This window comes from Lepidochelys kempii, chromosome 1 (genome assembly GCF_965140285.1).
Source record: "Lepidochelys kempii isolate rLepKem1 chromosome 1, rLepKem1.hap1, whole genome shotgun sequence".
Taxonomy (NCBI): domain Eukaryota; kingdom Metazoa; phylum Chordata; order Testudines; family Cheloniidae; genus Lepidochelys; species Lepidochelys kempii.
The window spans coordinates 32,162,649-32,180,322 of record NC_136380.1 but is presented as its reverse complement, the minus strand read 5'-3'; the positions used below and the strand labels follow the sequence as shown (position 1 = coordinate 32,180,322).

The 17,674-nt window shown below is 38.3% G+C and overlaps 1 protein-coding gene across 2 annotated transcripts in view; it reads right to left on the bottom strand.

The window, feature by feature from the left end:
- Positions 1-17,674, bottom strand: part of CNTN5 (contactin 5) — a 969,593-nt gene that overhangs the window by 38,698 nt on the left and 913,221 nt on the right. For both annotated transcript variants that reach the window (XM_073337877.2, XM_073337885.2), the window contains exons 17-19: positions 15,221-15,379; positions 14,639-14,788; positions 613-683 (exon numbers count right to left, since the gene is read on the bottom strand). In XM_073337877.2, coding sequence (XP_073193978.1) covers positions 613-683; positions 14,639-14,788; positions 15,221-15,379 — 380 coding nt within the window. The remainder of the gene's footprint in view (positions 1-612; positions 684-14,638; positions 14,789-15,220; positions 15,380-17,674) is intronic.

Genomic DNA, 17,674 nt, shown 5'->3' with positions numbered 1-17,674 from the left:
AATCCTCATTTCTGTGTTGTTCTATCATTGTTGTCCCCATTTCCCTATTGTTTGTCTGTATAATCTCTGTCTGGTTCTGTGATTGTTTCTGTCTGCTGTATAATTAATTTTGCTGGGTGTAAACTAATTAAGGTGGTGGGCTATAATTGGTTAAATAATCATGTTACAATATGTTAGGATTGGTTAGTTAAATTTCAGTAAAATGATTGGTTAAGGTATAGCTAAGCAGAACTCAAGTCAATCAGGAAGTAAGGGGGGGAAATGGGAACAGGGAGTGGGGGTGGGGAAATTGGAATCATGTTTTGCTAAGGGGGGGAATGGAAACAGGGACACAGGTAAGGCTGGGAAGGGGGACACTAAGGAAGGAAACTGGAATCATGCTTGCTAGAAGTTCACCCCAATAAACATCGAATTGTTTCCACCTTTGGACTTTGGGTATTGTTGCTCTCTGTTCATGCAAGAAGGACCAGGGAAGTAAGTGGGTGAAGGAATAAGCCCCCTAACATTCATATCTTGATAAGATTTGCTGTAGGGAACCTCAGGACAGTACTCCTTACTTTGCCCTCAGTAAGTCAATATGAAACAGGGCCTTTAATCAAAAGGAGTCCTTACCTCCCATGCTATTACTAATTCATGCCGTCTTCCACTTCTGCCACTTACATTAGCTGGTGCTGTCTTTGGAACTATGAACAAAAAAGCGAAAAAAACAGAATGTCCAAGTTATTGAAGTTTTCCCCATAGTAATAACCTACTCCAGAAGACAGTAAACTGTCAAATCAGTTAAAAAATAACAAAAGACAGAACACTGCAGTAAAGAGAACTTGCTTGAGTTTTCTGATTGCATTTTAGGGAATCCTGCAAAAAATTTAGTCAGTTCAAACTGAATACAAACTGCTGAGAAGAGAAGAAATATTCTAGGAAACAAAGTTACTTTAAAAAACAATAACAACAACTGTTCTCCCCGTTATCCCACATTTTAATTTGCTGTTGATTTTTAAGATTATTTTGCTGGAATTATCCTATTAATATTTGTACATGTTTGTGTGTGTGTTTTTAAAGCACCTAGAAAAGCAAATGCCAGGAACTCTGAAGTATTTTAGTGTTCAGGGAAAAGGTTGCACACAGGAATATTGCAATTTGCATAAATTTTCATAAGTGACCAGTGAGTTGAGGTGTTTCAATTTCTGGGAGTCCAACCTGAGACACCTTCATGAGGCCTGATTTTCGTAAAGTGCCGAGCACTCATTATCATCTCAGGTTGGACACTCAACAAAAAAAGCACCCCAAATCACTAGTCTTTTTTGAAAATGTAGGCCATTAAGTTTTCTTGATTTGCTTTACAGATATGTATGAATTTATAGAACCAACACAGTAGCATATCTGAGAGGATATCAAAGCTACATAGAAAAAAATATTACAGCTATCATCAGTATGGGCTGGGTTACTGTATGCTTTCCCAATTTGGAAAATACTAGCTTTCCTTGGATTCATAGAATTTCTTTTCTCTCCTTTTCCACATCTACTGAAGCTCCTAAAATGACTTATGTGGCATGAATTTATGTACTGTGTGTGGTTTATGCCTACATTCTTTATCTAATTAAAAGCATTCTGGGATAGAAATCTTGTCTTTTCTTCCTCACACACTAGTACATACATCAACTACAGAAAGGTATTGTGAGGCATTAACCGTTAAGACCCTATTGTATGCAGTTTAGCTTATTTATTGGGTAGCACTGTGCCTTTGAACTACAAAGGGAAAAACATTTAAATAAATGCACACAGTTCCTTCTATTTCCTGTGTTGATCATTAAGGGCTTAAGTTCAATAATAGTATGGTAGAGTTTAGATGCTGGAAGCTCACACAGACATCAACATTGATTTGTATGGACTTTTGGAGCCTTTAGCAGGTTTCCACTGAAAAAAGAAGAGGTGGAAAAAAAGGGCTCAATTTTGACTTCATTTATCATTGATGTAACTCCACTGACTACATAGGAGTTATTTCTGATTTACATTGATGTAAATGAGATGACAACCAGGACATTTGTGTGTCTATTTACATATACATATATTTTTAAAATACAAGTTTTGCTGTGGTGTCTGCAGCTCTCTCCTGAATGACCTGAGCAATTTCCAAGTATGAATTGCTTCTTTCCTGCTGAGGTATGTTCACCTAGGAAACACATATGTAGCTTTTCCCTCTTCATTTCCCACTTGATCATCCTTAGTGAGGCTCTATACAGTTATTCTCTGCCAGAAGCACTTGACCTACACGTGATCAGATGATTAAGTGATGCCTTGCAGCCATATTACAAAAGAGGAGTGGAGAAGGAGAGCATTAAAGAGATAAATTGCAGCTGCTTACTGTTTTCTTTAATTGACTTGGATTGTTTTGCTCATCTCTTTGGCAAACATCTGAAAATCTTCCTAGTATCCTCATGAGACTACTTGTGGTCTCCTTCATTTCTAGCAGTTGGCACTCAGACACTGTATTTTTAATATTTATGATATGTTACATCCTTGGTGTCTATGGGCATAGGGTCATTTGACAACCACGAATGAAGAAAGCAAAATTTGCCTCTCTGATCCTTACTCTGTAACTTTATTATGCATCCAGTAATGTCTCCCACATGAAACATACACTTTTATCAATGAAAGTTCCATTGAAAAAATGAGTGCAGTTTATGCAATAAATATAAATGTACACTGAAGAAAATTTTGCTGAGAAACTGTTAAATATCACAGTGTTTGGTAATATGATGCATGATTTGAGGTTGTAAGACTGCAATAAACATGATTTTGATAGTCAACTGGAAGTTAATTAACATGCAATAACCATCAAATCATCTCTACAACAGAGTGTGGTGTTAAGCAAACTTAGGATCCAATTTTAAATCTTCCTAAGAATTACATCGATGAGGTTTCTTTGGTAGTATGAAGAGTGTATGCCTTGTTGACTTTGATGCTATGTTACCAATTCAGAACACTGTGCTCTTTTGAAGTATCCAACTTGAGGGCCTTATTTGTAGTTCAACCAGAAAGGAGGACCAGTGTCTTCTTTCTAGAGGATTCTTGATAATAGTCTAACAGACTGAAGCCCTACTTAAATGAATAAATGTTAAAAGAATAAACCTGTCAAAAGAATGAATCTCCTTTGCACCAAACTGTAAAATACACAGTCATACAGTGAAACTCTCTCAAATGAATAACCATTAAAAGAGTAAATGTGTCAAAGGAATAAATTTCTTCTGCACTGCACCAAACCACAATATATACAGTCACAGGGGAACACTCTGAAATGAATAACCATTAAAGGAAGAAAACTATTAAAAGAAAACATTTTTTCCAGTCACCAAGGCTGTATATTAGCAGTTTTCCACAGCAACATCACTTTTATATCACAGTATATAGTTTTATAACTGTATTTATTCACTCGTAAACTACGTTTATTGCCATATAATTAGTATCTTCCTGGTCTTCAAGATATTAATGATAAGCAGAGATACACACAGAGATACTTTTGCATTAAATATTGATGTGGTAGTGTACTAACCTAGCCAGAAAGAATCAATTTCTTCCTGTAAATGACGGAGGAATAAGGGCAGGACCCTGGAGTTAAAGCCTCTATATTTTAGTGTCCATTAGAGGTCAGCAACATGGTGTTATGCGTTATGAATAAATTGGGCCTCCATTAGTAGTGGTGTGCCCCTTAACTGTACTACTGTTCTACAGAGTCACCGGTTTAATGCTAAGAGGAAAGAGTGCAACCTACTGGACTATGAATACCACGTTTTGGGACATGCATAGGAAGATCCCATCCAAACATACCACCTGGAAAATTGACTCTTTTTCTGAAGGTGCATAATTTATCTCTGTTGGAGGCAGTGCTTGTGGTAACATTACTTTTTACACAGTTCTGAAAGTGCTGGGAATGTGGGGTGGGTTGGACTATGTGTGTCAGAGTAAGTTATGATAATCTTCCAAAAGGTATTGATGTCCACGCCTCAGGTGACGTGGGACAAAACACTGCAGTCCTTACACAGGCAAAACTCCCAATGACTTTACTATGAATTTGGCAAGAATAAAAACAATGAGATTTGTCCCATGATGATTTGGCTAAAACTAACTGTAGGCCTGGCTGTAAAAGTGGTGATTTGTTTAAAATAAAATTAAACATGATAAAAACATACAAACACAAAAAAGCCTTTGCCTCTCACAGTAGCCTAAAAAGGAAAAAAAAAAAATCTAATGTTCTTGAAAAGCCAACACAGGAAATTTAGTCTCGAACAGCTTTCTGAAGGATCTGACAGTGCTCTTAAAATATGAGGGAAGAAAGGGCTACATCTACATGACAGGAAAAAGGAGATGCACAAAACCTAATGAAGTACAAACAAGTGGCAAGTTGTCCAAGAATAATGAATAACTTGTCCACACAAGCTAATTGTACTTTTATTAACAGTATTGGACTTACCTTTAGGAAAACACACACACAAACACACACATACATAGTATGAACTTTAATGAGGATTTTTATGTTGAATGGCTGTAGGATGTGGTGGAATTAGTATCAAAAGAGACCAATTATAATAATAAACATATCTTGAATGTTGCGCAGTAAAGTGATTAGAGTACATGCCTTCACTGCACTGCCATAATGAGCTGAAATAGATGCTGACAACAACAGACTAATTCTAGCTCCCAGAAACTGGTTATTATACAGTAGGTTTTAGCAATTAAAATAATGTCAGCAGTGCACATCATTGGCCTAAGTCTGCTTCCAATAAAGCAAAAGGTAAAATTTCCATTGATGTCAATGGGAAGAGTGGTGCTGCACAGCACCTTTAAAAATCTCACCTACATATTTAAAATTAAAGTCATCTGAATGTTTATGGAGATAGCACAGTATTATTAAAGTCAGCAGACTGTAAGCTCTTTGTGGTTGGGGTCTATCTTCCTTCCTCTTTGTCAAACATTGGGCACCATGTTTTGGGGTGCATAATTGAAACGTCCTATGCCTGTCTTTCAGACATTTCATAGCTCCACTGATTTTTATGGCAGTTGTGGTAGCTCAGCTCTTCTGAAATGTCGGTCAATGTGTCTCCAGTTGAGCACCTAAAAACTGAAGCATCCCCAACACATTAGTGTGGTCACGTCCACAAATGCCATCCTCACGAATAATGTGGTATTAAGTTAATAAATAATAATACAATCAGTGTATGTGTTTCCCTTTTATGTATTTAAGGAAATATTAAACAACCTTCTTTCAATTATTCAAGTTATGATGTTCAAGGAGAGTAATGACCAATACATGTTTTAACAGGGTACCATGAGCAATTTATGATTATTTATTTGTATTACAGTAGCATCTAAATGCCATACCCAACATCAAAACCCACTGTATGGGGCACTGTACAAACACGGAGAAGTGATCCTTGCCCTGAAGACATTACAATCTAAATAGACAAAATAGAAATAAGTATTGTTATGCTCTTATTTTTCACATGGTGAACTGTTTACATGACCAAGATCACACAGAGAATTTCTGGCAGATCCAGGGACTGAACCCTGCCAGCTCACTGCCTTACTCACAAACCCATGCTTCCTCTCCTTAGTTGCTATCTTCATGAAGATATTTTTTTGCAAAAATATTATTTATATAAAGGTTGAAGCACCCCATCTAAAAAAAGAGAAGATTTTGACACTGCTTCATTCCTAAGGGAAGATAAATTATTAAATTTGTTTTTAGTCCTTATGAAAACGTTTGTTCAAGGAACTTCTACAGCTTCTGTTTGTTTGTTTCTTTTACCGTTTTTTTATATCTTTTAAGACTTGTACTTAAAAAAAATCTTTTCTTGGTTTTTGATCTCAGTTAAAAAATAAGATTTGTCAACAGCTTGACAAAACTTCCTAATCCAAGGACCAAAGTAACAACAAACTCAGCAGTTTTTTTGTCCTTGTTTTCCTTACATATATTCTGCAGTACACATCTGGAAAGCTGACAAATGTTAAATAAAAAAATCTTTTTTAGCATGAAAGGCCAGCCCTCACATTGTCATTCTCCCAGGAAAACATTTCCTCCTCATCTGTACTGGAACGAGATGTGAAAATGCGTCAGCTTTTCTGAAGAAGTAATGCACCATATTAAACTGACTGGAAAACAATGGGGGGAGGGGAGGAAACAACAGCATACACTTAGTGTTAAGTTTTCTTTGGTGTGTAGGACATTTGAATTTTAGTACTAAATAAGCGTAATTGCCATTCACTTGTAATATCTGATGCATGACTGCACCATAGTGGCTGAGTCCCTCAAAAACTACAACAAAAGGAACTGGGAACTTAAGTGCTGTGATACAGATGTCAGGAAAATATCAAAAGACAATATCTTGAATTTTCCAGTTTGTTTGCTGGTAACACACAATACTGTACTTGGATTTAGCTCCTGCAATTTTACATACCAGTTAGTGGATTGTTTTAAAACATACCCATGCAATCAGTGGTTGCTATCTGTGATACCCTGCCACCCCAGTATTCACCACTGTCATGTAATTAGGATATGTTTTGTACAAAGTATGTCATGTGAGGTATCATTCAAAAAGTCTTGGTCTGCTGGACATTAATATCTCATTGGATTGTATGTGCTACCATCATATGTGAAGTTAGGAAGTTTGTCGATGTATGTGTTACTGAAACATGTTGTGAGGTTGAAAACACCCACGAGCAGCCTTTCAGGTACAACAGTAAAAAGGCCAAACAATGTTAATGGCTGATTGAGGAAATGCACACAAGCACAAGGATTACCCCAGGAACTGTGAACAATAGTGAACAGAGATAGTACTACACAATTGAAAATGTCTGACACAGTTCACAGCAAAAGAGCTTTCCGGCAAGTGGGAAGATATAAAAGTGGGACAATGACATTATGAGGGGACCTCACTCTCCCCAAAACAACACACCTGGAAAAGCTGAGGGGCAAGGACTGAACTGTGGGAAGTGATGGTCCCAGCCTACAAGAATCTTTAACCTGTATATGAAAACCTGGGAAAGCCAAGGTGACTTGTGCTTTAAGAATCTGCCAGCCTGTTTATCACTCAGGGTGAGAATCTACTAATTTATATTCTATCTATCTGGTGTGTTAAGCTCAGTTTGTGGTTTTTGTTTATTTACTAAAGTAATCTGCTTTAATCTGTTTTGGCACTTAAAATTTATTCTTTGTAGTTAATAAACTTGTTTTTGTTTTCTATAAACCAGTTTGTGCAATTCATAACTGGGGGGTGAAAAGCTGTGCATATCTTCCTCCACATTGACGGAGGGGGCGATTTTCATGATCTTAGGCTGTAGAGATTTCTTTGCATAGGAAAACAATACAATTGTGGGTTTACACTCTGGTGCGGGGGGGGGGGGGGGGAAGGGGTTCACTTGGGTGCTGGGCAATCCCTGAGCACACAGAGCTGATCTCAGTGTCAGTGTCCTTTTGCAGCTGGGTGTGGCCCTGACTGTGTGTGTGCTAGAGGAGGCTTGAGGGCTTGGCACAGCAGGACTGGGTGAAGGATCCCACGCTGGTAGAATGGGCGGGCTCAGTGGGACCCCACTACATCAAGGGGCACCCAAGAGGGGCAACCTGTCCACTATCTTCTTTCTATTTTTGCTTTTGGGGCTCCTTCAGGAGCCACCTTGCCCTCAAAGGCCTTAGTTGTCCATTTAAACATTGTCAAATCTCAATACAGCAGTGGATTTGATTGTAGAATAAAATTAACAGTAATTAATAGAAATGCTGAAACCTCTTTTCTCCAGCTCAAACAAAAACAAAACAAAACAAAACAACCCCCCCCAAACCAGACCAAAGAAGCCAATTTTTCACTCTGGCATATTGATTCTTTAGTGTAACGCAAGGAAGGCCTAACTCAGAAGAAAGTTGATTTATTTATATTTTTAATCCTATAGACAATTTTCTACAACTAAATGTCATCAGCCTATTAGCTCAGAAAATCAAGTTTGCATGCACAATTAGCAGGTTAAATTCTAAGTCTACTCAATTTCTCTCCTACCCATGTTTCACCATGAATAGATAATGTAATTGACGCTCTGCCCCCAGGCTCCAAATGCCCGGTTGCTTTCGTGGAATATCTGGCATGTTTAAATTGATGTTATTGGCTCTTTTCACCTTGTGGACCTATAAAATATGTATGAAGGCTAGAATTAACAGAATTACTGGAACTGGCTGTGAGTTAGATGTGCCAGAAAATCACAGTATTATCCATTCCAGTGAAAGGAGCTATGAAGAGCAATCATGTTAACTAAATATGAACTAAGTAACAAGATTAGGGTTTAATTAGAAAATTAAGGCAAGTGGAAACCCTGTTTATTATTCTGTCGATTACCTGATACCATTCCAACTCTTGCTGCCAGGGGTATTTAATTACTGTACTAGTATAAAGTCCTGTTACTGATTTGCGGAAGAAGGGTTAAAAAATGGGGGGCAATGAGAGAAAGAGACTCTATTCTCAAGTCAAGCTTGCATAAGCTACTAAATTACACCTGTCAATTTCCATTTAATTATTTAAAAAATGGTAGATGAATTATATATTCACTGTTGTTGTGGATTATCTGCATGGGCATGATCATGTCTTGTGGGTGACAGCTCTGTGTTGGAGGTGAGGCAGAATCACATTGCTCAACCGAGATGTGTGTTATCCCAGAGCTCTCATAAGCCCAGAGGCCACCTGCCTGCCATAAATGTGGAGTGCATCAAATGTCCTTACAGACTGGAGCCGTATCTGGAGCCATATCTCTTTGAGAAGAATTAAATTTCTTTCCACACACATTTTCTTGAAGGATTCATATCTTCCCCAGTAGAACACGAGACCTTCTGCAGTCACCAGTTGCTAAAGTGTCCTGCAGTAAAACTGGGCCCACGGAATCTGGCTGTAAAAAGATGTCCTTTGCATTGGAGAGAGAGGACCAGAAACTAAGGGGCAGAGCAATCTCACTAGTCCACAGCTAGCAGAGTGAATCTGTGGATTCCATTTTGAAGTTATGAGTTTTGGTGAACTGGTTCATTCACTTCAGCTCAAATAAATGGCTGATTTCTCCTCTCTTGGGAGCCAAGAAGCACCTGGAGAAAATCCTAGAAAATGCTATGCTTTTTGGGTGTCAGAGTATTTGCAGGGAATGAGCTCTACAGGCCTAGGAAAGGTAGGGGCGTGTGCGTGTGTTGACTACTCGTCTGGGAAGTGAGGGAGCCTGAGAAACTCAAGATAATAGCTCTGGAGACTGGAAATAGACCAAGGATAGAAGAAAATAGCTTCCCAATGTGCTGAAAAAAATACCAAGGCTGTGGAAAAAAAAGGGAGGAAAACACTAGGGCTCCCATGGAAAAATGCTAGCGCAAGAGGTACAGCAAAGATGTTTTCTTTTTGCCACGCCTCTTTGATGTTTCCTTCTCCATTTGTTCCATGTTTCTTGATGACAAAAACCAAAACTCCACTCCAGAGGAGAGACAAAATGGCAGCCAGACACAATCAGAGAGGTTGCCTCCTGTGTATTATTATGAGCTAGAAATCAAATGGGAGATGTGGACGAAGGAGCCCAAAAAGGTTACGAAAATACTTTATAGTGATTGGTCAGTCTGTATGTCAGAACAGACAAGGAGAAGGAACACAGGTCCTGTACGGTCACAGTCCAAGCCACAGAACACTGTCCATCATTTCCTATACCAGAAACCATCCCAGCAATTTAACCAGGTGGCTGTTTGTATCGTGAACTGGCATTCCCATCATTCTGCCTCCTGTCACGATAAATAGGACCCTTGTATCTGAGGCTGAAGGACATTTAGAAGGCACTACCAAACATACTTTGGAGAGCTGCAGGGGCTATTTTTTTTCATTTAGATTTTCCCAGTTGTATTGAGAGAACACTTCAATTTACTAAGCATTATTGAAAAGATATGTGTTGACTAAAATCAATAAAAACATAATATGAAAATGTATAAAAATAGAAAATGGTGTGTTGAAAATAATAAGATGGAAAGTCCTCTTTGATTAAACAGAATGAATGTTAAAACAAAGTAGGGTGGAAGAAAATTAAAGAAAAATGAGTAATAATGAAGGAATTTAGAAGTTTTCTGTTCAAAATGTTAAAGTGCAGTTTTCAATTAAAGACTCATTGATTATATCCTGTGGCCTGCCACTTTCCACAGTTGCCATTGGCCGGGAACAGTGAACCACGGCTTCTGGGAGCTGCGGAAGGCCATGCCTGAGGACGGTCAACAAAATGTTCTGCAGCCCACAATCAGATTACTCTGATGGGCTGCATGCGGCCTGCGGGCTGCAAGTTGCCCACCACTGGTTTACACAAAAAGAAAAGGAGTACTTGTGGCACCTTAGAGACTAACCAATTTATTTGAGCATAAGCTTTCGTGAGCTACAGCTCACTTCATCGGATGCATACAGCAACCACATACCACACAACAGAACGGGCTTTGTTGCAAGGATAGGTTCCTGGGTTAGTGGTTCTGTTTTGTGATATGTGGTTGCTGTATGCATCCGATGAAGTGAGCTGTAGCTCACGAAAACTTATGCTCAAATAAATTGGTTAGTCTCTAAGGTGCCACAAGTACTCCTTTTCTTTTTGCGAATACAGACTAACACGGCTGTTACTCTGAAACTGGTTTACACAGTCTGTCTAAACAAACAAGAATCAAGTCTTCTTTATGCCTGCACATCATAACTCTGTAATCACATATCCATAAACTGAATCTTTTCTCACCCCATATCTTCCTGGTATATGAGATAATTATGCTTGTCCTCCAAATCCATCATTTAAGCTCCAGTCCTGCAACTGAATCTACTGGCATGGACCTCTGACTTCATGTAGAATCCAGTTTCAAGACTGTGGCTTTTGAGTGTAAGCTTTGCAAAAGCAGAAACCCATATTTTTCTGTGAAGCACTGGAGATACCTGAGGCCCTATACAACTATGAATAATGTGTAAGTTTGCTACTACTGATATCTGTGTCAGTTTTCCATAAACATAGTTCATTAAGACAGGTTTCAGAGTAGCAGTTGTGTTAGTCTGTATTCACAAAAAGAAAAGGAGTACTTGTGGCACCTTAGGGACTAACAAATTATTTGAGCATAAGCTTTCGTGAGCTACAGCTCACTTTATTGGATGCATTTGTAGCTCACGAAAGCTTATGCTCAAATAATTTGTAGTTCATTAAGTTATCATTAGGAGTAAACATTTTAAAACTCTCTTTCTATATTTTAACAAATTGGAAAGCCATCCCTTGTTGCAATTAAAAATAATCTTCCTTTTCTTCTCTTTTTTTAAAAAAAACCCCAACAAACAGACAAACAACTGGATAGCGTTTTCACTAATGAGAAGATTCTGAAAAAGAGGCAGGGACAACTGATTTCTGGTTCATCATGCTGTCTTTAACACATATATTGAATGACAAATTCACCATTTACTTAAGCTTGTTCCAAAGCCATACATTGATTTATTGACATTTGTATGGGATTTAACATGCCATACTCCAAAACACACACTTAAAACGAGAACAATTCTGTAGTTACAAATGTTATAGGGAAAGAAAGAGAACATCAAACTGGGGATGGGAAGGTGTTAAAAAAATCATGTATAATGACCCTATTTTAGTTCATTAGTCACAAAGTTTTCATTTAATAGCAAATACAAGTGTATTTTCCTGCAGGTTTGATCCTGGGCACTTCAGCATCTAAACACACATCTCTACCACTTGAGTTAAAAAAAACAATAGTAGACTGTCATCATTTATGTGTACCAGCAACTAGATAGGGGCATAACACATATGTCATCCAGTCCCAATATTCTTCCTCTACTGATTGTTATGTATTATTGATTGAAATCTCACAGCTAAAACCCAACAATTGTCCAAAGAAAAAGGAAAGAACGGTGGAGATGGGGAGGACATCTGGGTCATGGGGAAATGAATTAGAAAATGCAACTTTTGTTTGGCAAACAACTGAAAAGAAATGAAATAAAACAACCCCCACACATAACATGACTGCAAACTACAGCATTAAATTTTCAAAACCCAGATGGTGAGAAAAATACTCATTCATGGCCTAAAATACATCTGGTCCATTAAAACACAGGATATGCATTCATAAATCTGAGAGAATATAAGCTTTTGGATGCAGCCTATCATCTGAGATAAGCTTCTCTTGGAATGTCTGCGTCCTCTCTGATTTGTATCACCTGCCTAGCCAGAGAAGTAGTTAGAACATTTGGGTTCAACAGAATGAGTAATACCAGCCCTACATATGGTACAAAACCAGGGAAAGCATAAGGCTGATGGTAAAAGCTTTTCCAAACACTATTTTAAATGAGAGTAGGTCATGTATTTTTCATATTGTTTTTCTTTTCTTCCTTCGGACTGTAATGGAGCAAAGTATGAAGCATATGGAGCTCCTGCTTAAAAACAAAAGGAGAGAGAGAGAGAAAGAGGTAGTGTGTGACTAACACAGAGTGAACAAGACACAGAAGTCTGATAAAATGTATCCTTTGGCAGGAAGGAATGAAAATCCATCGACCTGCATGCAGTTCTATGACTGTATAGTGAAACCTATTTTTAAAACAACAACAAAGTGGCTATTTAAAACAGAAAAAAAAAGTTCTTTATTATGACTACAGATAATATGTATATATAACAATCAGACTAACTGCATCTATCCTGACTGTTTTAAGAATGACTGTTTATGTGTGGTTTCTATTGCAAGAGTGGGTGGGTGAGGTTCTGCGGCCTGCAATGTGCAGGAGGTCAGACTAGATCAGTGGTGGGCAACCTGCAGCCCACGGGCCACATGCGGCCCGTCAGGGTAACCTGCTGCCGGGCCACGAGACAGTTTGTTTACACTGACCATCCGCAGGCATGGCCACCGGCAGCTCCCAGTGGCCACCATTCATTGCTCCTGGCCAATGGGAGCTGTGGGTGGTCGTGTCTGCAGATGGTCAGTGTAGACAAACTGTCTCGCAGCCCACCAGTGGATTACCCTGACAGGCAGCGTTTGGCCCACGGGCCGCAGGTTACCCACCACCAGTGAACTATGACCAGTGAACTATGGCTCTAATGCACATAATTAACAAAGCTCAAAGGCCGACCCTTTTTATTCCAAAGCTATGAATGCAGATAGACTATGGCATTACCACTTGCAATACTTACAATCTCCCCTCATGAAAAGATAGAAAACAGAATGAGACGTGACTAACCTATTCATCTAATTATTCATTTATACAAATGGTAAAACTGTAAGGCCAGCAGATGCCAGTTATAAAACAACAGACTTCTGAAGCTTACTGCACGATCCTCTATTACATGAGCTAAAAGCCCCATAGCTCTTAGCCAAGGCTGTAGAAGACTCATCAATCTCTTCAGGATCTAGGTGCCACTCAATGGGGACAGAGCACCACACCCAGCAGGCATGGGTTACAAAAGCATGGCTGGTTTCATTTAAGCTTGAACACATAACTACTCTATGTGATTAACAGCCTACTTACAAGTCACTTAATGGAAAACAAAACAACCAGACGTGATGTTAAATAGTAACAGGGAAAAGCCTCAAGTGTTCAGAAGTTGAGATCCGCTTGGATGTTTACACCCAACCACATCTCTGTCTCCCACCCTTTTCCCTAAATACGTATCCTCTCCTTGGATTTGTCCCTTCATCTAAATAGTTCAAAATAAGATTCCCTCATGTTCCCTTTCTGCCACATACAACTTGTTTCTCCATCCTCCTAGTCTTTCTATAAATTGTGCTTAAGCTCCCAAAGTTTTGGACATTTGCATTTCCAAGAGGTCTGAATAATGTACTGATTATATGGATAGTGTTCTTTGCTAAAGAGAAGATTCTCAAAAGTGAGGCAGTAGCAACTGATTTCTGGTTCACCGTGCTGTCTTTAACAGGTGCACTAAATGACAAATTCACCATTTACTTCAACTTTGTCCAAAGCTCTTAATTGGTTTATTGACACTGCATGCCACAACAAGGAATGTTCTGGGTCTTCCCCGGAGGCACACACACAATTCACTGTGGTATACAAGGAAATATCCAGAATGCACTGGATTGGAATACAGCAGCAGTGGATCCAGCAGACAGAGTAGAGGACTAGTAGGATTTCATTTGACTTTCACAACAATGGAACTTGTGAAGGATTTATAATGAAGAAAAGGGGACAGAGAGGGACTAGGTAACAGAAAGTCCTGGGAGGAGGAAAGAATAATGGTCATGTATGAGTCTGCAGGAGAATGATGTGTGATTCTGTTCATAAACCAGCAAAGTCTCCGGGGAGATCATGGATCAAGAAGGGTCTGGAGCTGCAGGTTAGAGGACAGTGAGCTGTAGAAAGCAGAATACACAGTGTAATGGCCTAACACTTGAAGGTAAGAGAGGGCTGGGCATCTTATGTGAAGTTTTCCCAAACTAAAGAATAATTTTATTTTGAATGAACAAGCTCTCCCATTGGGAAAAAAAACATCACACTAGATTAGTAGTGATTGCCAACAGTGATGTCTGCAAGAAGCTTTTGAAAGATATTAGTTTTTAAAAAATTCTTTATTCCTGATGGTTCCTACAGAATAAACTTGTGTCTTTCAAAGTTCTTACCTGCTTCACTGGTTCTGATCACTCGAGATGGTGCACTTGGATCCCCAGTCCCGATTTTGTTGATTGCTACAACTCTGAATTCATATTCCACCCATGGGTTCAGTTCTACTGCCACAGCAGATTCCATGTCACCACTTATGTTCTCTGGAACTGTAGAAAGCAAAGACAATGTGTAAATCATTAACTCACCTGAAACTCATGTGTAATATGCCAGTGGTATGTGGAACTGAATTTTACAATATTAAAGTATCACTGGAGGTAATGGAAATCAAACTCATCAGTGTGTGTGTGTGTATGTTTATTTAATGCTTCTGAAAGATGGCTGATTAACTATTTGAAGACAGAAATCCTCTCTTTATCCACAGCTACAGCAGGGACAGCCACACTGCAGGCATGTTGTCAAGTGACATCCAAATGCAATTTTTAAATTTGGACCTTTTACTTTTTTATCTTCTTTTATAATCTTATTAATCTTTTATTTTCTTCATCATCCTCTGCAACTGGTGTAGGTGGTTCCTATTCTCTTGAGCCAGGAGTTTTGAACTCAGCCTACTCATATTATGTTAAAAATATTTCTCTCACCTGTTTTTACAGTCTGCCAGCCAAGTGAAAATGGGCTACGTGCTTGTAAGTTGTATGTGGAGATAGGGCTGTGGTTGTCTGCCCCAGGACTCCAGGAAAGCGTCGCCGTGGTTTCTGTAATTTCCTCAACTATCACTATTCCTGGGGGACCAGGAGGACCTAGAAATAAGGTGAAAGAATAAGAAGAACCGCACTGTCATGCCAATTCAGCAGCACTAACACAGGATACACATGTTTCCATAACGACATGATGTAGTTCAGTATTCATGAAATACGTAGTTAAGATGCATATCACTGAGGTGGTTGATTTCTATGATTTCTGATGACAAATTATGATTATTTCTATTTTTTTAATACTTCATGAGGGAGAAGCAATTAACATGTCAGAGTGACAGCTGTGGAATTAGAAGCAGAAACAGGAATTTTAAAAAAATCATCAATTACTTTATTCTTTAATTTTTTAAAACTGAAGAAAAATAAAAGTAAAATAGCAACCTTTAAGAAGCATCTAAGGTTAAACTAAACAGCCATATGTTCTTTTCCTCCCTTATAATAACCTTACACCATCTACTTGCAGTATTCCTTGCTCTGCTTCATCAGAACTCAGTTGGATCTATGTGGACAAACCCTTAGGAGCATTAGGGGTCCTATTTAAGTCAATACACAGACCCTATTGCCAGAGGAGGTCTCAGACTGTAAACTCTTCAAGGTAGCGATGATGCCTTAAAAACCCACAACATGTCATGTGCTGTAAAAGTAATAAATGATAATTATATGAAATTAATAAATATAAAGCAAATTTTGGATATTTGTAGAGGCAAACACCACAGTTTGTTGATATGACAAATGAACCATGTTCAAAGTAAAACTAAGATCAATAGGTGTCTTGAAAACCACTAAATTTTGATAATCACCAAATCAAGAATTCAATATATATACTGTCTCACATATTCAAACATTCCCTGTATCATCTAATAGCTTGCTTGAATGATTTTGTTTTTCATTTAAGTTAATATTCCAAAGGATATTGTTTGTTACAAGGTCCAGGAAAAAAAAATCCCAAACAACAAAATTGCTTTTCATCTCTTGAGAAGTGAAAAATATTATTTTACTGTACTCAGCTGCAGACAATCATAATTAATTATTTTTATCTGCATATGTTATTTGATTAATTAAGATTGCTAACAGAGATGAGTCAGAACCAAAAACATAGATATGAACACTCCACGTCTTCTCCAGTTGCTAACAGACCTCAGTGTTACTGGACTCTGAGAACATATTAACTACCATAAAGGATCAGTATCCACTCTCCAGCAGTGGTGAGAAGCAGGAAGGGGCATGAACCCCACAGTAAGGTTAGGTTTATTATGCAGGTTCTGGGTGGTGTCGGTGGTCTGCAATATACAAGTCAGACTAGGTGATCTGGTGGTCCTTTTTGCCTTAAACTCTATTACTCTATGAGTACGCAAACGTGGAATAATCTGACCCCAAAATAAATCTTATCCTGGCCTCTTAGAGATTGGCTTAAACCCTGAAGCACAAGATTTAAGATTCCTTCAGAAAATGTTCTCATAATTATGACACATCTGAATATTCTTGATATCCACATAAATATCATTCTGAATCTCAAATTCTTGGTTTCAACAACTTTCTGTGGCAATACATCCCACAGTTTAATTACATGTTGTGTGCAAAGGCATTTCCTTCTACTGGTTTTGAATTTCCCACCTTTTAATTTCATTGAATGTAAAAAGAAGTAACCTATGTTATAGCCAGTCTTGTGCCAAGATTTTCTATCAGTATGTATGTAATCATAAGCATATATTGGCTTCTTTTGGCCCTTCAGATGGCAATAATGAACCCATGCTTGAACTGATGCTAGCAACTCTGATCAAAGTTAATGGGAAAGTCAGGGAATACCTGGTACCAAGTGGATTTGGGGGTTAAACTGATGAACTCTAGGTTGTTTTGAATTTCAGTGCAAATAGTAATAAACTGCATAGTCTTCTCTTCCCTCTGAAATATTTCTCTCTGAAATAAGTTATATTACAAAATATTTGTGATAATGAAATACATGGAAACTGTATCATTTAAATGAAACTTTAGAAAACAAGCTATGGTAATCCCGTAGTATCACGTATTAAATTATCTGGGCATTTGACATTGTAAGGTATATAATTTTGCCTTGAATCCTAATGTGTAAAAATATATATGTAGATATTGCGCAATATCTTATTGCAAAGGAAAAATAAATGAGTTAACTGGACACTTCAGAGAATTCAGAGCCAACACAATAGGTGACTGGAGTCCTTCAGTAGCACATGGAGAAACTTCAAGTTACACCCAGAATGATGAAAGCAAGAGCAGAAGAGGAACGTTAAAAGGACTTTAAAAGGTCTGGAAAATGTTGTATCTGTGCGTCTCGCCTCACCAGGTGTGGTATATTACAACCAC